The 23,574-nt window shown below is 38.8% G+C and overlaps 1 protein-coding gene across 3 annotated transcripts; it reads right to left on the bottom strand.

The window, feature by feature from the left end:
- Positions 1–6: 6 nt before the first annotated feature.
- Positions 7–17,195, bottom strand: DSCC1 (DNA replication and sister chromatid cohesion 1). 3 transcript variants are annotated; one of them, XM_036876439.2, is made up of 9 exons: positions 16,893–17,195; positions 14,665–14,833; positions 12,138–12,272; positions 9,143–9,233; positions 7,217–7,355; positions 6,696–6,748; positions 6,325–6,479; positions 3,601–3,749; positions 7–1,207 (listed from the first exon to the last, which is right to left on the bottom strand). In XM_036876439.2, exons 1-9 carry the CDS (start codon positions 17,072–17,074, stop codon positions 1,099–1,101), a joined length of 1,182 nt encoding a protein of 393 aa, XP_036732334.2. In that variant the 5' UTR covers positions 17,075–17,195; the 3' UTR covers positions 7–1,098. The 3 variants fall into 3 exon arrangements, with proteins under 3 accessions (XP_036732334.2, XP_036732336.2, XP_036732335.2); XM_036876441.2 differs by having other exon boundaries at positions 3,601–3,639; XM_036876440.2 differs by lacking the exon at positions 12,138–12,272.
- Positions 17,196–23,574: the final 6,379 nt, after the last annotated feature.

Raw genomic sequence — 23,574 nt, 5'->3', positions numbered from 1 at the left:
CAAATATATTTTTAAAAATTTTTTATTAAGGTATGATTGATATACACTCTTATGAAGGTTTCACATGAAAACACAATGTGGTTACTACATTTACCCATATTATCAAGTGCCCACCCATACCCCAATGCAGTCACTGTCCATCAGTCAGGACAAATATTTTAAAGACGTATTTGCATTTCATGTATATAAGAATAAGTTTAAAAACAGTTAAGTCTTGGTTAATTGTGGATTGTCCTTTAATTTTTTCAAAACGTGGACCTGATTTAACTTTAGTGCATCCACCCTGCAACTGACCTGATGACAACTTCATTAGCCGAAGTAAAATTAATTTGAAGTTTGGTCTAGGCGAAAACAAATTAGAACAACAAAGCTACAAAGGAACTTTATCAAGCATAACAAAGCCAGCTAGAAATTACTTGTAGTTTTCTAGTGAGAATTACCTGTGTCAGTATTTGGATTATAAACTGCTATTAGTATTCTTCACCTAGAATAGAGGATCAAATCTATTTCAACCTAAAGTGTGCCTGTCTGCACCATCCAGGCAACAGGGCAGCAATTACCAAGCCAATGTCATCAACGCAAACAACTCATTTGATAACTGGTAGCACGGAATGACTTCGTTTCGGAGGAAGGTTGAAAGTGGAGGGGGATTCACTTGAGAAATGATATTTAAGTGAATAAAGAATTCTCTTCTAGAAAATTATTACTATCTAGTTCTCTGAAAAACTGATAGATTTATTAATGAAAGAATGCCAAATCCTAATTAAAGGAATGCAATTTTAAATATAAAAAAGACAGAATTATTTTTCTATAAATAAAACCATAGACTACAGAGATATACTAAATACAGGGAAAAAAACTTTTTTGTACTCATTTATCCTATGTGCATCATACATACATAACTTGAAAAATAAAGAAATACCCTATTATATTTAAGGAAAAAAAAGAGCCATCATTTCAAAATGCTTAAGATGAGCAAAATGCTTCAAAGCAACAAGTTTTTTAAAAGTCTGGAATATAATACATAAAATAATCTTTTTTTATAACCAGCAACATTATGAGGCAACTTTAGTCCCAAATGAACAGACTGTTGTTCTTTTAAGAAATGGGTCTTCTTGAATTATAAACTTTCACACCATTTTGTATTGAAGATCGAGAATATTTAGTGAGTAATGCACCTATAGTTTGCTTCTCTCCACACAAATCTCTGTAAGAACAACAAAAAAAATTAATGGTGTTAATATTTTAGGGAAAGTAACAATATTCCATACTAGTTACTTATGTCTCTCTCCCCTAAAATCTGTCTTTCCACAAACAAGGGTGTGTGCTTGTAGGAGGGATAAGGTAGGAAGAGGTTATTAAGCTTAACTGACCTAAGTATATTACATATATTGTCTCAATTAACCTTCACAGTAAAAGTTGGAGTAATGTATTATTTAACTCCATATTAGAGATGTGGACATTGAGGCTATGTGACATAATGGAGAAAACATGAGAAGATTAAGACTGGAACATAATGAGGGAGGGAAGAATGGAAGGACATAAGCTAGAGAAGGGAGCAAGGGCAAGATCATGTAGGGCCTTGAAGAATATGACAAGGAGTTGTGATTTAATTCTACATATAATGGGAAGCCATTAGGAGGGTTTTAATTCATGGAAAAGCATAACATGATCTAAATTTTAAGTAAGGGAGGCAATGAGATGATTATGGAAGCTAGGTGGTAAGCACATGGAGGGTTCATTATATTATATAGTCCATTTTTAATGTTTAAAATTTTCCAAAATAAAAAGTTTAAAATGGAGAGGGAGAGGGGAAGGGGGGAAAAACAGAAGTAGGGAAACCAATTCAGAGGCAGGTATGAGATGATCCATCAGGATTTGCTGACAGTTTGAATTGCGGGGAAGGGAAGAAAAACACTAGTATGATTCCTCGACTTTTTGCTTGAGTAACTGCATTAATGGTAGTGCTGTTAACCAAAATGAGGGAGACGGGGTTAGGACAAGTGGGAATCAACAGCTCTGTTATGAGAATGTCAGGGTTGAAATTCCTATTCGACATCCAAGTAGAAATGTTAATTAGGGAGCTAAATATAAGAATCTGGAGCTCAGGGAAAAGGCCAAGAATGATGATAAAATTAAGAAATCAGTAACTTTAAATCCAGGCCTTTATGAGGGCACCAAAGGAAAAAATAGAAGATGGTCAAACCTGTAAAGATTGAGAAGAACAGGGAGACCTCAGCAAGAGACAGAAAAAGAGCAGCCTCAGGGGAGAAGGGAGAAGACCAATGTTTCAAGCAGGAAGTGGTCCACAGTGTCTAACGGTGCTAAGAGGCCTAGTAGTTAAGGACAGACAGTTGACCACTGAATGTAGAAAGATGGTGCAGTTGGGTTAAGGAGATGTCATTAGTTAAGGAAAGAATGGGAGACGAAGCAGAAAGTGAGTACACAAACTTTTAAAAGTTTACTTGCAAAGGAAAACAGAGAGCATGAGGTCCAGTAAGTTGTTTTTTAAGATGAGTAATACTACATAGTATCATATATTGATGGCAGTAATCCAGTAGATAGGGAGACATTGCCAACAAGAGGAGGAAAGGGATACCTAGAGGAAGCAAGTCTTTAAGGAGGCCAGAGGGAATGGGCCTAGTGCAGGCGGAGGATGGGGAGCAGGGGGAGTTCGTGCATTCTACAGGAGGGGTTGCAAAGCAAGTGTGTGCAGACACAAGGGAGTCTAGCAGATTTGGCAGTGAGAAAGAAGCTGCGCTTGCCTTTTCTTGCTGGCTTGTTTTCCCAAGAAACAAGGTCGTAAGCTGAGGGTGAGAAGGAAACTGACGGTATGAAAGGAGAAAAGATAATAGAAAGTGAGCTGTAAGGGTAGAAAGGTTTTGTGAGGAAGTGGTCCCTTGCCAGGAACCCTGCTAATTACCACGTAAGTTCTTAATTGAGACTGGCAATCCCCATTGAGTATTTTTCCCCAAGAACTTTCAGCTGTCCAGGTGCAGGCACAGAGTAAGAAGAAAGCTGAGTTTAGTCTTTGTAGATTTTTGCCAAAGAGGTCTGACAGTAGGGAGAGAGGACCAAGGGAGTAAACTTAGAGAGGCTGACCAGGGAATCTCATCTGGGTAAAGAGAGACATGACTTGAGAGGTGAGACACAGTGAAGGGGTGGTGGTGTCAGTGGATTTGAGGTCCTGGTAATAGTGACTTCGGAGCTAATTTATTCTTCTGCCAGCCAGCATCTACCAAAATGTTACAGTAAGGCAACAGGAAAGATGGAAGTGGCAATCAGAGAGGGGTGCTTGCCTTAGAATCATAGTGGGGTATACAGTCTGACTGTCCCTTGAAGAGCCACCCTTTTGCAGGAAGGATAACAGAGAAGTGGTTTCAGAAGCAGAGGTAAGGAAGATAGAACACACACCCCATCTCCAGGATCAGTAATTGTGGAGAATGATAGAGAAGAGAGCCACCACTTGAGAAAGTTTCAAAGGAAGTGGTATCCTCAGGGAATGAATACTCTAAAACAATTGTGTTTTAATGATAAATCTAAAACCCTATGCCACTATATGAAAAGAATAACCTCAAAATCCATTAACAAATTACTTACTGAATATATGGAGCAATATCTTCTTCTGTCCACTTCTCCCTTAGAGAGAATAGACTATTAAAACGTTCCTGATTATCCTCAGGTAAATCATCTACTTTTAGCAAAAATATGATTTCTGGTCTTGAGTGTCTATCCACCAAGGCTAAACCCTATTAAGAAATGAGATGAGAAAGGGCAGTTAAAGTAATGGTCTCATGTTTAAATATGACTCATTCTTTTACCTATAGGTCTAGTTTAGGCCAAGGCATTTAAAATTTCAGCTCTCTGAAACTTACACACACTACCCAGAGACATGCATAGCCTTTTTTTCGTTAGAACAGCTCCTTTACACAGTAACTTCTTTTCCATTCTGCATTCTGGCTTCTAGTGCACAATTTATCAAGACAGCTCTAATTCAGGGTTACCAATGACCTGTTATTGCCAAATCCAGGGGGGTCCTTTTCTTAGATTCATTTTGCCAGCCTTTTTTTTTGTTGTTGTTAATGCTGTTTATTCCTTCTTCTTTGAATCTCTCTTTATCTCTGACATCCCATCTCATTATTTTCCTCCTACCTTGATACTGTCGCTTCCTGGACCTTTATACCAATCCCTTTACTTGTCTCACTGTCACTGTCCTGGGCAACCTCAACTAAACTCATCACTTCAACCACCACTGATTTGCTAACTACTGTAGTACTTGTATCAATTAAAAACTCTTCCTGGCACCAGACCTCTATATTCAAACCTATATATGAGCTCACTGTGTCTGTCACTCACACCTGGTCTCTTCCTACTATCCTAGGAAACCAGGAAACCTAGGCATTATCCTAGATTCCATTATTCAAACCCCACACCTAAGTGGTACTACATCCCATAGATTTTAAGGCGTCAACATTCCTTGATTCACTCCCCATTATCAAATGTCTTTGGCCAGTACTCTATTAGTTAGGAGTATTTAAGTGCTGAGGGCCTGGACAGTTCCCCTTTCCCAAGCTCTAGCCAATATTCCATCAACAATCGTCATTACTGTTGTAGTGTTCTTTCCAAAAGGCAAAATTCATCAGGTAGTTCTTTTAACTGATGTCACTGAATGGCCCCAAAGAGCTTTCTACATGCGGCTGAATTCCTTCCTCAGCACAGTGCATAGTGTCCCTCTCTAGCTCGCCAGCACCCTTCACTCTCATGTGTCCCTTTTTCACTGTCCTGATGTGTATCCCTCCTTGGAACATGCTCTCCTGGATTTTCCTCTCTGCCTTACCATCTAGACAGTAATACTTTATCCTTTCAAACTCAACAGCTGAAACATCCTTACCCTCAGAAAATCATCCCTCATTGACCAGTGAGATGGAAAAGCCCCTTTTCTCTACTCCCATAACATCTTAGGCATACCTTTCCCTGACACAGGTCACTCTACATTGTAAAAAGAGATTACCGTGTAAGGTGCACCCCCACCCCCAAGCTGAGGACTGACCTTGATGGCATCTTGTGTGCTTTCTCCTCAGAATCTAGCATATTGCTTAAATAAGGGGGATCTCTGTAACTATTGAGTAAATCTTTTCATTTATTTAACAAATAATGTATTGATGCTGATAGACAGTGATTGAAATGGGGTGTAGGGGGGCCTTGATATGGGTGAATGTTGAAACCACACTGTTGCTCATGTGAAACCTTGATAAGATTGTATATCAATGATACCTTAATTTAAAAAATAAGTAAGTAAATAAATAAAATGACTTAACCCTCCCCCCCCCACAAAAAAAGTAAGTAACATTGAGCATACACTACATGCCATGCAGCATGCCATGTATTGGCAAGCAATAGGGAACAAACTTCTGTTAAAGTGGAGAGTAGGAAACCACATAATTAACCATTTTTCCAAAGATAAGTGGTGTCATTAAGGAAAGATACACATGCTTTGGAAGAAGAGTAAAACAAGAAGCATTTTTTTGGAGGGAAGGAAGGTCTTGTGAACTCAAAAAGGAGTAGGAGGTTGCCAGATAAAATGAGGAAAAAGATCATTCTAGAACAAAAGCCTTGTGTGAAGTTCCTAAGGTAGTAGACAGCCTGATGATCATGAAAACCTGAAAGAAGGCTGACATGCAGCAAGCAGGAGAGAAAATAGCCAGAAATGAAGCTATAGCCTTGTAGGCCAGGATACGAATCCTGAATTTTATATCTTACATGCAATGGGCCACCATTAAAGTGATTTAAGCAAGATGTTCATCTGATCTGACTGGCATTTTTAAAAGATCATTCTAGTAGCACTACAGTGGACTGGAGGTAGGCAAAATGAAAAGTATGGAAGGCCTACCAGGAATGCTACTGCTATTTAGAGCCAGATGAACATGACCGTTTGGGCTAAGAATGTACTGTTGGAAATGGAGAGAAATGAACGAAATGAGATACACCAGGTGGGATCCAAGATTAACTTGTAAGTAGGCCTGAGGAACCTCACTGAGGCAAAAGAAATGTTGTATAACTAGACTGCGGTAATGGCTATCTCACTAAATTTTCTGAAAATACTTCTTAAAGGAGTGAATTTTGTAATATGTAAATTATACTTCAATGAAGTGCTGGGTTTTGTGTTTTTCGTTAAGGATTTTGTGGATAGACTAAGGGATAACACACTCCTAATGCTAGGAAAATAAATTGGCTCCAAATTCAGTTCCAATACAAGTTTCATTTCCCCCTAGTAATTAACGCTAACCCACTGAGTTATGGCAGCAATCACTATTGCTACTTTACCTTAAGCTGATCGAGCCTAGTTATCATTCCTTCAGGAACACTTTGTTGCCACACTTCTTGAAACTCAGCAAGATTAAATTTCACTGCATTCTGAAGTAGCATTTGTGCTGTTGCTCTGCATATTTTATCAGTGCTCAGCTCAAAATAAACTTCGCCTAAGGAAAAGGTACCAGATAGTTTCATGCTGTCTTCTTACAGTTAAATACACCACCTCTGCGCCTCCTTTTCCTCAATGCAATTTCACAGAAGGAATTATACACAACTCACCTCCCATAACCCTAGCATTCTTTTATTTAACATGAAGACACTTCAGAGAAGCACACCAATATTTACAAGAGCTGAGATACCAAAAAATACTTTCCAGGTCTTACCTTCCACTACATATTTCTTTCCATAACATTTAAGACAGTGTTCGATCATTTCTCTGAAAAATGTAAAATGCTCATTTAAAAGTTATCATATTTTTATACATTATATTTTAAATACCATTACTAACTAGAAAATAAGATATAAATCTAAGATTTGAAATCCTAAGTGATTTGTGTTGCCAAGTAAAACTTTACATTAGGAACTAACTAAAATATACTGGAAAGCTACTGTGTGCTAGGCCCCAGGCTAGACATTTTTACACGAACTATGTGAGCATACATTTATTACTATAAAACACCTTAAATATAATTATTTATTTATTTTATGTTGGAGGAGGGGAAAAAAAGATGATGCAATTAATTCACCCCAGTGACCAAAATTCCCAAGACCTTTTTTGGCTGTATATTTTTAAATATTTTATAAGATATCAAAATATAGTCTATGCTCTGGGTTTAGTTACACCCTGAAAAATAATTTTCTTCCCCATAAGGAAATCTGGAGGGATGGTGATTAAAACACTTACTCGGGCTCCAATGGTCCAAGTTCCTGAAGACATATATTCAAAGGAACTTTACTAAAAGACCAAGATTCAGAATCCACAAGCTGAGTCACATGGTTCAGAAGTTTTATCTCATAATCAAATTCCAGAATCCTCCAATAACCTATAAAAGTTATATTTACCAAAGAATATTTTCAGGAAATTAATTGGCTAACAGATTGATAAAATAGCACTATACTCTTGCCCACTGCAAGAAAGAGAAACATAAAATCTTAGCTTTCCTTATAAACATTGTTTCTTTTAATGTTTTTCTCTCCAACATTACAAATTGTGTCTTAAGGGAGATCAAGTGGTTTTTAAAAAGCACTTTCCATATGACTAATACTTTGACTTCTCTCAAGGGTTTTGATACTACATTATCTCACAATAATCTTGCCATTCTGAATGGAAATGTAGAAACCTGTAGCAGGCAGGTTGTTTCACTAGAACATCCTACAGCTAAAACGAAGTCATAGGTTCAGTATCTCTGCCATGGGCACCGTCATGATTCTAACCCTCATCTCAGCTGTCTTGCAGGGGTGTTCTCATGCTCATAAAGAAGTCTAGCTCGTTCAGGAGACAATGGACTCAGGGGTACAATGTGGACCAGTGCCAACATTAAGGCAGGGCATCAAATACTTTTCCCTGTTCTCTTGACAGATTCTGAAATGCCATCTTATACTTGAAGGTGTTATGCCACCCCAAGAGAAACAAAATACACGTCCACCATTTCCCCAGGAGAATGTTGCTATTCTTATTCTGAATAAATAGAGGCAACATTAAAAAATGGTATGTGTGATATAAAACTGAGAAAGCAAGCAAAGAATGATCTATGCACTCACACACACATCAAAATTTTATCCATCCTCACAGAATAAGTGAATAATGCAAAAGGCCACATTAAAACCCTTTTTTCTTTCAATCTTAACATTCATGATACCCACATACAACAGTAAGTAACAGACATCCATAATTAAAAATTCTACTTCCAATGCTTAGCGCCAAATGTGTCTCAAGGAATCAGGCAAAGAATCGTGTTTCCTGTTAGTTCTAAAGGTGTGTACAGTGGCTTTACTCAGCAGAGTGTACCACATTTGAGCGTTAAGGTCTCACAAAGGCTAATCTTGCTTAGACGACTACGAGCAGATTGAATAAAGCATCCACAGCCCATGTAGACTTCCTCCTTCCAGAATTAAGCTGTTTCTCTGGGCAAGCTTAAGAGGGCTAAAAATGCACACAAACATACTCAAGTACTTCTGCAGGCACACATACTGAAAAAGAGCTCCAACCCAGACCAAAAGCTAGTTAAAATGCTGGAGAAGATACTACTGGGCTTCTCCATCAACCCCTGAGACCAGCACATGCTAACATAGTAGCTCTTACATAGGTTTATCACATAAACTATTTAACACATACTCAAAAATTTCTTACAAGTTATCACAAGAACATAGTCGCATCTTCCAAACAATGTAAAAATACAATGAGGTTCTCAAATTAATTCTGAAGCAGGAGTTCAAGTACCTGAGTTCTGTACCTTATCCTATCATGAACTCAACATGTAGCCTTGCACAAGTCAGTTTCCCTTCCTAAGGCTTAGTTTCCTCACCTAGTAGAAACAATGAAGGGATTCATCCAAGACTTTTCTTGATCTAACATTGTTCTTCTATTACCATTTAATCCAAAGAAAAAGGCCTGTAATGAATGGTTAAAGTCACTGGTCACAGACAAACCTCCTCATGTAAAGATGATCACCTGTACCCTTTACCCCACACCCAAAAATACAAATACCATCTTTAATCACAGAAGATTAAATAAATAGTATGCAACAGGGTTAAGATGCCCATAAATTTCTCTCACTCTCATATAATGCCTAATTCCATCCTTACATATAACAATACTAAGTAATGGTACCTCCAATCTCACAAGTATTCAGAGCTTGTAACTGGGCCATTATTTCTTCCTCACTTGCCTGAATTAGATCAAGCAAATCTTCAGTTGTATACTGAAACAAGAATAAAAAAAACAAACAAAACATTTTAAGGCCTCTGAAGAATATTTTGTTACACTTACTGAATTTTAGGGAATACATAGAACAGATTAAGGCAATATTTATGTACTCACTCAATTTCTTTTATTAATGTGTAATGATGACTACACAGAATTGGTAGATATCTTGGAAGAAAACAAGGATAAATAAAATCTTTGTGATCGTGGGTTTGACAACAGTTTCTTAGATAAGACCCCAAAAATACAAGCAACAAAAGAAAATATAGATTAATTGAACTTGATCGAAATGAAAAACTTTTGTACCTCAAAACACCATCAACACAAAAGGACAAATATTGTATGAATCCATTTATATGGGATACTTAGAGTAGTGAAATTCAGAGACAGAAAGCATAGTGGTTGCCAGAGGTTGGGAAGCAGATGAGACTTTGGAATTAACATGAAATGGGTACTGATTTTCAGAAAGGATTAAAAATTTATGTAGATGGATGGTGGTGATGGTTGCAAAACAATGTGAATGTACTCAATGCCACAGAACTATACATGTAAAAATGGTTAAAATGGTAAACTTTATGTTATAGTCATTTATCACATTTTTTTTTTTTAATCAAGACAGTGGCGAGGATGTGGAGAAAGGGGAACCCTCCTACACTGCTGGTGGGAATGTAAATTAGTTCAACCATTAGGGAAAGCAGTATGGAGGTTCCTCAAAAAACTAAAAATAGAAATACCATTTGACCCAGGAATTCCACTCCTAGGAATTTACCTTAAGAATACAGGAGCCCAGTTTGAAAAAGACATTATGCACCCTATGTTTATAGCAGCACTATTTACAATTGCCAAGAAATGGAAGCAACCTAAGTGTCCATCAGTAGATGAATGGATAAAGAAGATGTGGTACATATACACAATGGAATATTATTCAGCCATAAGAAGAAAACAAATCCTACCATTTGCAACAACATGGATGGAGCTAGAGGGTATTATGCTCAGTGAGATAAGCCAGGCAGAGAAAGACAAGTACCAAATGATTTCACTCAACTGTGGAGTATAACAAGGCAAAAACTAAAAGAACAAAACAGCAGCAGACTCACAGAACCTAAGAATGGCCTAACAGTTACCAAAGGGAAAGGGACTGGGGAGGGTGGGTGGGAAGGGAGGGATAAGAGGATTAAGGGGCATTATGATTAGCACACATAATATAGGGGGGACACGGGGAAGGAAGTATAGCACAGAGAAGACAAGTAGTGATTCTATAGCATCTTACTATGCTGATGGACAGTGACTGTAATGGGGTATAAGGTGGGGACTTGAAAATATGAGGAATGTAGTAACCACAATGTTGCTCATGTGCAATCTGAGCATAAGATTATATATATCAATGATACCTTAATAAATAAATTTAAAAAATCAAGATAGTGAAAAGATAATCCACAGAATGGAACAAAATATTAGCCTATCATCTATCTGATAAGGAACTTATATTTAGACTATATAAAGAACTCTCCTACAACTCAGTAATAAAAAAAGACAAATAACTCAATTAAAAATTGGGCAAAGGAGTTCCTGAATAGACATTCTCCAAAAATATTAAATAGTTTACAAGCACATGAAAAGACGCTCAAATCATTAGTCACTAGGGAAATGTACATCAAAACTACAATCATGCCACTTCTAACCCAGTAGGATGGATATAAAAAAAGACAGATAATTACAAGGGTTTTCAAAGATGTGGAGAAACTGGAACCCTCATATAATGGGAATGAAAATGGTACAGCCACTTTGGAAAACAGTCGAGCAGTTCCTCAAAAGGTTATACTGCTACCATATGACACATCAATTCTATTCTTAGGTATATACTCAAAAGGAATGAAACATAAGTCCACTATAAACTTGTCCATGAGTGTTCACAGTTGTATTACTCACATCAAAAAGTAGAAACTACTCGAATATCCATCAGCTGATGAATGGATTAATAAAATGTGGTATAGCCATAAAATGGGATAACATAGATGCTACAACCTGAATAAACCCTGAAAACATCATGCTAATAAGTCAAAGAAGCCACTCAGAAGGCCACATATTATTTGATTCTATTCATATGAAATGTCCTGAATAGGCCAATCAGTAGACACAAAACAAATTAGTGGTTGCCTAGAGCTGAGGGGTGAACAGGGGTGAAAGGTAAGGTTGGAAGGTTAACAGCTAATGGACAGTTTCTTTTGGGGGTTATGAAAATATTCTAAATTTCATGGTGATGGCTGCACAACTCGTGAATATTCTAAAAATCATTGTATCATACACCTTAAATGAGTGAATTATTTGGTATATGAATCATATCTCAATAAAGTGGTTACCCAAAAAAAAGGAAAAGGAGAACTAATACAAACATGGTCTTCAGAATACTAGTAGAGCTGTATAATTTTGATTTACATTAAAAACTTTTTTACATGGTTTGTAAAAATTTTGCACACTTCTAGGAATTAGTCAATTCTGACATTAAAGTAGCACTTTCTACTTTCATAATGCTTTTTCTCAAGAGACCCTAGTTATAATTTTCAGTTTACATAAAAATTAATTTAATCTCTAAAAAACCATAATTTCATAGTTAAGATCATGAGAAACTTTCAGCTATATAAACATTACCACATCGAGATTTTGCTTTAAAATGCTCCAGAAAAAGAAAAAAGGTGAGAGGAAGCAGACGAATAGAAGAACCGAAATTGACAAGAAACGATAAATGCCCAGCTGACTGACAGATATATGGGGCTCTTTCTGCTCATGGGTATGTGTAAAATTTTCATAACACAAACTTTAAAAAGAATGTCACCATTAAATGCCTCTGGTTATAGTTCTGTTTTTTACATTCCAAATAAAAACATGAAAATAATAGTCTTACTTTTGAGTGATTTGAATCCTTCTCTTTTTGACTATCAGGTCCTTCGTAGGTATTTTCCATCAAAAGCTTCTTTAGCTTCTTTAATTTAGGTCTGCATCTTCTTAATTCCCAATAATTATTAGAAAAACCAAAGATCTAGAAATTATAAATATATCATATCCTTTGAGGGGGCATTCTAAAAAGAAAATTCCATATAAAATGTCAAACAAGGCATCTGTCCTCAACAAACAGCAAGAAAAGGGAACCAAGGTATTCTGCTTTCTGTTGAGAAGGCACCCATCTAGCCACCTCATGCACATGGATGGATACCTTCAGGAAATGTTTTTCAAACCCCAGTTCAGAAGACACTGCCAACAAAGTACTGATAATGGAGTTCTATCTCACAAATATACCCTGGGAGCTCGAGTATGTCCAGAACAGAATGGCCAGGATGGTCACAGTTCTGCAAACCAGGTGGGAACAACAGAAAATGAATATTTTTAGGATGGAAAACAGAAAACAAAGAAAATATATGATCACCAACTTCAAATAATGAAGGGGTCTTAAAAGGAAGAGGGGGCACCCTTCTGTGTTGCTCATGATATCAAAATTAAGCAGACCTTAAGGAAGAGACTTCTTTTCAGTGCAAGACCTTCCTACAATTTAGAATTGCAGCTAATTCCTTATTGGACTTGTGAAACAGTGAGAGGACTACCACTCATAGAAATCCAGTTGATAGTGGCTAAATGATAATAAATATCTGTTCTCTATCTCCAGGACCTGCCCAGGTCTAGCATTTAGTAGGTGCCCATTAAGTGTTCCACATGGAAGAAAACCCCAACTCTAACATGGAAGATTGGAGGATGCTTCTATCTCCAACCAGTGTAAGGCGAAATTGACAAGGCCCGATGCTTGACAGGAGATGCTGCTGAATCTAAGACCTGCAAAAGGGTAACTTAAGGACCAAACCAGAAAGATCGACTTCATCCACAGTTCGCAAACTGGCAGCCTCCTCGCTGTATCCAAATGACAATTGTTGTGTGCTTTTGTGTTTGGGAGAAGGAAGGTTTAGTACAGGGTTGAAATTAATCACCAACGTTGAAAAACTGGAGATTTTTCCCAACCAAAAGCTAGATTTTAAGCTTTTCTTGGAAAAAAGAAACCAAAAGATCTGGCAATACTGGCCTGCTTTCCTGCAAGGCCAAGGAGTGGGCACCCACCTACTTAGGACTTATGCTCTCCAATTTTCCATAGACTCCACCATTCCCTGTTCCTCCTGAGACTGGGTCTCCACTACCATTTATCAATGCCAGCCTGCTTTGCTCATGCACATGCCTTACTTAGCCCTTTCAGGCTTGGGAACTGCAACCAAAGACTAAAACTTTGGTTAATAAATCTTTGTTAAGCTGTATTCAGCCTCAGTACACAGAACTCCCAGAACAAGGGCCTCAAAGGTACTCACAGATGTTATTATACCCTCACAAAAACACCTACAAAATAGGTACGTGATTAGAAAGTAACACCTTTTACAGAAGGATGAACCGCCAACATTTCTAGCTATTTACAGTGAAAGACATAACCCTACAAAAATTGAAAAAATAGTATTTACTGGAAGTTATTCTGTTCTAGCCATAACATATAAGTCACTGAAATTTCCCATTATTTTCTCTTATTTCTATTACAATTCTATTGTTAAGGAGGTAGCTGGCCAGAGGTCATTCTGACAGAATTAAGGGCTACGCTTTGATTGTTATATGTGTGACAATATGTGGGTACCAATCCAGCCAGGGTGGAGACTTTTGTTTGATATCTGCCATCAGTAGTCTCCGTAACAATTAAGAATTTGTTATACATGGTTACAGAGTATAGTGAACTAAACCAACTTCAAAAGTAAGGAACAAACTTCCCTTAAGAACTCAGATTTTTTGCATCTCTCTACCTCATAAATATTACCTAACGCACTAGTTACAGTTTGTGGGACTCTCCTTTCAAAACACATTCACAGCCAAGACTTTCTAAAAACTAGGTAAAACTTTTAGAATACGTCACTTAATAGCAAACTTTCCACAATTACAGAAAATAGCCATCTTGTCAGGGATTTAAAATCAAACTAGGAAAATAAAGACAACTTCACAAGATTCCAAACATACAAAAAAATAGTAATGCTGAGAAATTTCAAATTTTACTAGAGAATTTTTCAGATTCCCTGTGATTATACATTTCATACCTAAATATATGAAAACTATTTCCTTAAAAATAGAATTATAATAGAAATAAGAGAAAATAATGGGAAATTTCAGTGACTCACGTTGCTGCTAGAACAGAAAAATTTTCAGTAAATATCATATTTCAGTTTTTATAGGGTTATGTCTTTCATTGTAAGTAACTAGAAATGTTGGCAGTTCATACTTTTGTAAAAGGTGTTTTTTTCTCATCATGTACCTATTTTGTAGGTGTTTTTGTGAGGGGATATTTTTAATTAAAGGCAGAGTTAGTGTATGTATTATCATTCTCATACCTCTCTAAATCAGGAGACAGAAAACAGTACCTCAGTGTGAATAATGTTACACTGTGTTTCCTCCATCTTCAGCTGGTCTGCAGTTTTACAACCAGGAATCAAGAGCAACATATTGGAAGTGTCTGCTATTTTCAAGTCATATGTTTTGTCTTTACTGCACAGCACAGCCTGCTCATCTTTATCACCACGAATCACAAAACTGTAGAAAAATGGGAAAAAATAAAAATTGGTTTATTGAGACATGAAGGGGCATCTTCATTATAAACAGTTCCAAAATCCTCTAGGCTTGTACAATTTAAAACTAAATCTTGAGGCTGTGTCTGGCCCCTGCTCTCACAGCCCTTGCACAGTGATGGGCTGCAGAGAGCAAGGTCTGGGACGACTGAGAGAACCAGACAGGCACCAGCCTTACTACGGAAAAATAACTCAACGTGGTCAAGAAGGATCCAAAGAGACCAAGAGCCAAATGTGAGCACATGGCATCTTCTTGCAAACTGCTGGGAAGAGCACAGGACAAAGCATCCAAAAGCTTCAGTGAAGATGTTACAATTTTCTAAAACATGTTAAAGCAGTAACTAAACTTGTGGGTAGGCAACTTAGGAAGTCTTGTTAAAAAGCAGATTGGGATTCAGTAGTTCAAGATGGGACCTAGGACTCTGCATTTCTAACAATGAAAATAACCTAGATGATGACCATGCTGTGGGTCCTGGTGCCCACACAAGAGTGGGCCTTCTTGCTTTGTTCTGAGTATCCCCTAATAATCAAAGGAGCACATCCTGTCCTAATCATCAGCTATGTTGCAAAGAAACTGGGACCTTGTGAAATGAAGGTTGCTGAATGAAAAATGCTGAATGAAATGCTGAATGAAAAATATGAAAAAGATATGTTTACAAAAGGGACTAAATGAAGTCTCTGGCAAAGGATGACAGGTGGAAAAAAGCGAGAAGAAAGAAGAGGGGAAGAATAAAGTGAGGAGCAGGAAAAAGACTACAGACAAAGATGGTGGGGATGACAACAAGGGACTGGCTCTAGCAGTTTTCCTTGTCTACAAAGCATTTAACACCCCCACGCACAATTCACTTCTTTTAAAGAAATAACCTGAATAGAAGAAGGCTGTGTATTTTTTTTTAACTAAGCCTTCATTTAGATAAAAAATAATAAAAAGTATCTTCAGCTTCCTGGTGCTAATAATAGTCCCAAATACCCACTCTAACATTTATTTCTACATGGCACTATCTCTGCTTTGGAATTTGAAATATTTTGTTTAGAACTAACCCTCCCCCTGCAAAAAAAAAAAATATTTAAACACCTGGTTCCAAGCCCTGTTGATTTTGCCAACTGGATTAACTATAGCTGGACCAAGAGAAGGCCCTCACACCTTAAGTCCTTTCTCAAATTCCTGCCAACTCAGCTGGGATGAAAACCGTGAGAGAGGTTTTCCTTCAGCTTCCTGAAAGATAACGTCCTAGCTAGCATCTGGCCAGTTAACTATGATATTGTCAGACAAGTGAAGTATGAAAACTGAAAGAGAGCTGAAAGGGTTCAGTTTAAAGGAACCCACAAAAGAACAAGCTACCTAATATAATACAGTTGTTGGAGGAACGACAGTACAGAAGAGAATCAAACCAAGGCATCTAACACCTAATTTCCAGAAGTTGGAAGTGCACAAAGTTGGGAGAGAGAATGACTCTCTAGACTTCTCTTCTGACTATGTTTTTTAATCCATGGTCTTGCAGCAAATGTGTAGTAGCTGACCTACAATTAGAAACAGCTTAGATCCTCACTGAGTGACCCCAGGCAAGTCTGTATTTTGAGGGCCTCCCACAATTACCAAATCTGTATATTGGCTTTCAACTTGTTCCCTCCAGTCCTACTCATGGTCTGAATAAAATAAATATAAGCAGAAGGCAAAAAGAGCTCTATAATTACGAGGTATCACCATTGGATTTTAAGGTAAATGGCAAAGTGTTCTGTGCAGTCCCTGACATCACTGTTAAGGTCTTCAAAACTTCACGGAGGTTTTATTTCCTGTCTTGTTTCGGCTGAAACAGGACTCCACGATCAGCTGGACCAGCCCTGGGTATCAGCCCAGTCCGGATACCTGGAGGGACTGGCAGTGGCGTGGGATCCTCAGGAAAAGGCAGCGCGCTGGATCAGGCCACCAGCCTGCTGCGAGCCCCCTGCTCAAATGTACCTCTCTGGCCCAGCTTCCCCGCAAGAAAATAAGAAGGTGGCGGCAGAGCCCGGGCCCGGCTCACCCGTGTCCGGCCTCCAGCTGCTGGCACAGCGCGGGCTCCAGCTCCAATAGGCCGAAGTCGCCAGCGGCGGCGCCGCAAGCGCGGGGCCCGAAGCCCAGGCAGTGCACGGCGGGCAGCAGCTCGGCCGCGTCCAGCTTGGCGATCTGCAGCGTCGCGTCCACCTCCTCACGGGTCCTCCTCATGGCTGCGCGGGGTCCCGCCGCCCCGGGGGCCGCAGGTTTAGGGCAGGAGAACTAAAGCCTCGGAGCTGCAACGGACACAAATAGAGAGGACACAGTTTTCGAAAGCGCGCCCAGGCGCCCGGCGGCGTATTTCCGGGGCGGGGCGCCGCTGGCGCGCCTCCGGAAGATCCTAAAGCTGCTCCCCGCGCAAGTGCGCCGCAACTGGGCCACCCCCGGCGGGACCGCGGGGCGGGGTGGGGAGACGGCAGCTCGCGGGGGCGGAGCGGAGCGCTGTTCCAGCTGTTCGCTGCAGCTCCTCCCCGCCTGTTTCCCGCCAATCTTCGCGTAACCACGCCACACAGTAGTCTCCTCCGCCAGGGGCGGGCCTTGTGGTAACAGGCGCTTTGCATGCCTAATTTCATGAACCCTTCACCATAACCTGTAAGGGGGAGCCATTGGTCATCCCGTTTGAGAACGAGGAAACATGCTCCTTGCCGGTGGTGGCACAACCCGGAGTTGGTCAAGTTTGATTCCAGCCGAGTCTGTTGTGGCCCTGCAAACACCCAGTCTGTTGTGGCCCTGCAAACACCCAGCCTGGATATGTGCAAACACCTTGGATTGGAAGCAAGACCCTAACAGAATTGGAAAGGACGTCTCACTTCTTTGGGTCTGGGAATCATCACATCCGGGGAGCAGTGGTTTGGATTAGATCCATCCATTCCTTGAGAACCTATCTGGTCTGTGCCGAGTGGCAGGTGAGGGGTTGAAACCAGCGTCAACAGGAAAGCAACTTTTCTGAGGCTGGAAGGGCCTTGCACCCTCCTAGAGGAGACACAAACCACGACAGAATGCATAAACTGCTCACTCAGCTTTCTCTAAGGTGTCTTCTAGACATAGTGTCTGTGTGTGTGTGTGTGTGTGTGTGTGTGTGTGTGTGTATGAGTACGTGTGTGTGTATGAGTGTACGTGTGTGATACTCGCTTTATTGTGATGGTCTGGACCAGAACGCGAAACGTCTCCAAGTTATGCCTGTATTTCAGTTAATGCAAATACACGCAATTATATTATTCTGGAATTAAAATTTTTTCTCTTTTCCAATCAAGTTTAAATGTTGGACATACCACCATTAAATTATTATTCTAAAATTACTAAAACTTTCCAGCAATAGATGCAGTTCTTATTAGCAATTTTTATAGCACATACTAAGTAATGTCTATGCCACAAGTCAAATTGTCAGCATTTTCATTAGAACAAAATATTGTAATGTGTTTACTTGTTACTACTATACATCAGGGATGTAATTCTCTAATGTACACTTTTATTAAATTCTAATATTTTCTCTTCCAAAACTCCCACTTCAGTAACATGTAATTACCCTATTCATACAACTATCACAAGCAACCCACTGCCACTTTTTCCTAAACTATAATAGTAATTCTTAGGAAAACCAACAAATTATCACATGATTCATCTCAGGTTATATATACAAATTGTCTCTCTAGTAGCTGACACATAGGTAGGTAATGCAATCAGGGTGTGTGCTTTGGGGCTTTCCAAACCTAGTTTTAACAGTGACCTGAATACAAAGTTATAAGAGGAAAGCTCATCAGCATATTGAGGTTACGCACATTAGTTACTTGTAAAGGCAGCATAATGTGGTAAACTGCCACAGACCTTTCAGCCTCACCCAGGGGCTTGGTGGTGCTTTTAGTGGTGGAAAGGTTGGTTCCTATGACCTGCTTCTTATACATCTGAATGCAAAATGAATATGGTACAGCGAAATGCTGAATATGAAGGCAATTGTTTGATGAGAATTTATGATTAGGAAAGGAATCAATCATTGTAGGTGCTCTGTTAACAAGGAAAATCCTACCACTGAAAGCAGTTCAGTGTAAGAATGCTAGCATTTACATCAGACGGGCCTGGCTGGGAATCCCATCTCAGCTCTTACTTGTTTTGTGACCTAGAGCAGTTTACTTAATTTTTTTCATTCCAACTTCATTATCTGTAAAAAGGAGATAATAATGCTTACATTATGAAATATATGTGAAGCAAAGGATGTTTATAAATAGCAGGGTTTTGTTGTTTATATTTTTATTTATTAATAAGCTATTTATTAAATAATTTACTATTGATTAATAAATGACATCAGATTTTGCTGTTCTGGAGCTGGACTAATGCTATTCTGTTCTCTCTTAAAAACAATGATAGTTTGCATTCATTTTTTTTTATTAAGGCATCACCGATATACACTCTTATGAAGGTTTCACATGAGCAACATTGTGGTTACTACATTCCCCCCTATTATCATGTCCCCACCACACATACCCCATTGCAGTTACTGTCCATCAGCATAGTAAGATGCTGTAGAGTCACTACTTGTCCTTTCTGTGCTGTACTGCCTTCCTCCTGCCCCCACTACTTTATGTGTGCTAATCATAATACCCCTTAATCCCCTTCTCCCTCCCTTCCCACCCCCACTCCCCACCCCCTTTTCCCTTTGGTAACAGCTAGTCCATTCTTCAGTTCTGTGAGTCTGCTGCTGTTTTGTTCCTTCAGTTTTTGCCTTGTTGTTATACTCCACAAATGAGTGAAATCTTTTGGTACTTCTCTTTCTCCTCCTGGCTTATTTCACTGAGCATAATACCCTCTAGCTCCATCCATGTTGTTGCAAATGATAGCATTTGTTTTCTTTTTATGGCTGAATAATATTCCATTGTGTATATGTACCACATCTTTATCCATTCATCTAGTGATGGACATTTAGGTTGCTTCCATGTCTTGGCTATTGTAAATAGTGCAGCAATTCATTCATTTTTAAAAGCCTGCTAATGGATACATTTTTCTAAAGTAAAACATTTTTTACACATTTTTCTTAAATGTTTGAGGCTTGCTCAACCATTCCTCGGGTGACAGGAGAAAATAAAAACTCTTTTAATTGGTAAACAAGGAGTTACAGAAAAACAAAGAGCCAACCATACAAAAATTGATACTCTTTCATGGACACTATAATCTTGATTATGATATTCATGTATTACGTTTCATAGCATAAAATGGGAATTTTATTTAGTAAATCATAGTTCAGGTAAGAATTACATATGAAAACCTTTTGTCTTTTTGCTTCCTCTCTCTCTTCTTTTTTAATATCATGAAGAGCATGGCGACTTCCAAAAAAATGAATTGAAAATGTTTCATAAGCACAGCCTTGGTTTGGGTTCTCATTTCCTATTACTGTGTAATAAAAAATTACAGATTTTCCACCTTCCATCCCCTTCCCATTGCCCATCCATCTCCATACCACAGTCAGTTAAATTTCTAAACATTAAGTTCTCTAATAACATTACGCTGTGTTCAAAAATCATTACCTCTTCCTCTTTCAAAAAAGCTCTTACTCCTGCTGGCTTCTAAGATTTTTCACACTGTGCCCACTCTGCTTTTCCAGACCCTACACCCCAAATGCTTATCACATATACTATATTCTAACCTACAGATGACCCTGTACTTTCCTACTGTCATCTTTATGTGTGTGTATTTTCTTTTAATTTCAGCTATAATTTTAAAATTAGGAGGATTTCTGCTAACATTCTGGGTTTTTTATTTTTTTATTTTAAATAATCAAGGTCTCTGGCAATAGGGGACTCATACTTCTGTATAGCAACAGTGAGAGGGAGCTAATGACTTCTGCATAGTTCTCTCCAGGACTGTGCCAAGCCTTGTCGACCAGGAAACTCATATTTTCCATTTCTGGAAAAACTTCTTATGTTATTTCCTTGACAACGTCCCTTCCCCATGTCCCCAAATTTTCTGCTCTATATTTCTGAAACCTAGTAGTTGGATTTTATTATATAAATATGAAAGTTTCAATATCAGGTATTTGGTTTTAGAAAGAACTTTCAGGTAGCAGTTTGGAGAATAGGTCAAAACAAAATGAGGCTTAAACCAGCTAGAGCAGACAGAATGGCATATAAATAGACACAGCCAGACCTCGTTGGCAAGGATTTGAACTGATTCTATGGAACAAGGACAAACAGGAAGAGAAAAATAACAAATATTCAGAGAGTAGAATGGACAGACCTTGTTGACAATATGGAGAGTGAGAAGAGTTGAGGAAGATTACCAGAACTGCTGCCTGAGCAATGGAAAGAGTCCCCATTCCCTAGAAGATGTGAAAGCACCCTAGCAGATCATCGGATTATTTGAAGAAGGGAATGATATGATCAGATTTAGATTTTTAAAAGATTATTTACTAAATAATGGGTGACAAGTTGATGAGAAACAGGATCTCTACATAGTCTCAAGGTATCTACCTAAAAATTACTTTTTAATTACAAAGGGAAAACATAATAACTTCGCAATGATAAACTTGGAGAATGTAGAAAGAGGTCAACGAGAGGACAAGACTGCTGGTTGACCCTCAAGCTGGACCAAAAGCTCTTTGCTCCCTCCCCTGTCCTTTGAATGTACATTCTGCCTGTCATTCCCACAGTGGGAGCTTTTCCAAGAACATAGTTTTGAACGACTAAGGTGTTGCTGAGATCATCTGGATGGTGTATGTGACCAAACCCAGTTAAGACCTCTGTATAAACTTTTAAGATTCTGGCAGGTGGATGCAGAGATCTATTTATCTTGCAGCTGCCCAAGACAAGCCTCCTAAATTCCCTTGCTTATTGAACTTGCCACCTCCCAATCTGGAGTGGTCTGCCTTTTTCTTCCATCTCTCCTTGCCCTCCATGTACAAGGGCCAGTTTGTGAACCAATAGAGCATAGCACCTCAAATATGTGATCAAGGGTAACATCAATATTAGAACAAGCATCATATGCCTCCTGGTATGATATACTAAATTAATTCTGTCAAATCGTATAACATGAATCTAAACAGAAGGAAAACATCAGTCAACCCAAGCTGAAGGACATTCTGTAAAATAACTGGCCTTTCCTCTTCAAGAATAGAAAGGTCACAAAGAACAAGAAAAGTGGAAGAACTCTTTCAGAGTAAAGGAAAGACATGATAACTGAAATGCAATATGTGATGTTAGATTAGATCCTGGACTAGGAAAAATTACTGCTATAAAATATTATTATTGATGATGCTGGGGTTCTTGTTCATGAAGCCGAAGAATGAGCTTCACAAACACTCAAGGTAGGAGAGCAAGGTACAGGCTTTTATTTAGAAATAAAGTGAGAGGACAGAGCTCCCAGCTCACACCAGGAGGGGACAAGAGAGTCAGTTGTTGGCTCATTGTATAGGGGTTTTATGCGTGGTTGAGGATTTTCAGGAATGAGGGTAAAGGATTAGGGGTACCGACTTGTTGAGTGGTCCCAGAATGCTCACTCTTGTTGAGTAACAGAGGAGATTTTTAGCTCTGATTCTTTCTCAAGATAGCAGTTTCCCTCTGGGAGCATGTCAGTTAAGATAGCCTACCCTGCCCCCAAGGTGGGCTGGGTTGTTGCCTGTTTGCTGAAGTAAATTAAGAATCTTACTTCTTAACTTCTTGGGCTGTTTATAGTTGGGCTTGCATACTAAATTAGTCTTTTTCCTAGGTTGCAGATTACTTGGTTAGGATCAGAGAAGGAAGTATAGCACATAGGTATGGTTAAAATAAGCTGGGCCTTTTAGCAGGCTAAGGTAAATTTTACAGTGAAGTCACGGGTTATGCTGAGACACTTTTCTTTATCTGCAGAACACTCAAACATTCCAGGCTAAGTTGCTGCTGGCCTTTTGAGTTTTAACTGATCTCACTGAAGATGTCTATATTCCTAGTCTGGTATCTTTACCCTAGAGAATTAGTGTGACTCTGACTTTGCCTAATGCTTATCACAGAGTTTCAATAGAGACTTCTTTGCACATTGCTACATTGTTCTGACTGTAATTATCTTGCTCTGCTTTTTCTCCGGAGGCCCTCACCCTACTCTGCCTAATCCCACAGTCCCTGTCTCATTGAGACAGTTACTTAAATCTGAATATGGACTATGGATTAGATAAAAATGTTTTTCATCAATGTTAAATCTCTTGGTTTCAATAATTATACTGTGATTATATATAATAGAATGTCCTGTTCTTAAGGAATACGCAAAGAAATGTTTTAGGGCAAAGGGACATGATGTCTGCATCTTACTCTCAAAAAGTTCAAAAATATGTATATATTACTTTTAAATATAAAGCAAATGGTAGAAAAAGTGGTACAAAATATTAACAATTGATGAATATGGGTAGTGTGTATAGAGGTTTAGAGGAACACCAAACCTAGATAAAGAAGTGAGGGATGGTTCTGAGTTCATGTGGTTCATTGATGAGTGAAGCTGGTTGTTTCCCAGGTCCACTCATAATATGCAGGTAGTAGCTTTATCCATGGGCTGAAGCAGTGTGGGAAATGGTCATGGAAAGGCAGAGAAATGCTCAGTGGCTCATGAATTTCAGGAGTAATGACGAGCAACAATTCTCAGAAGACAAAGTATCAGCAGAACTCACTACGCGAGTATGGTCTTCTTACTTCTTCCCCACAATCTCGGAAGGTCGTCTT

The sequence above is a fragment of the Manis pentadactyla genome, chromosome 3, assembly GCF_030020395.1.
Source record: "Manis pentadactyla isolate mManPen7 chromosome 3, mManPen7.hap1, whole genome shotgun sequence".
Taxonomy (NCBI): Eukaryota; Metazoa; Chordata; class Mammalia; order Pholidota; family Manidae; genus Manis; species Manis pentadactyla.
This window is presented reverse-complemented; position numbering and strand designations above follow the sequence as displayed.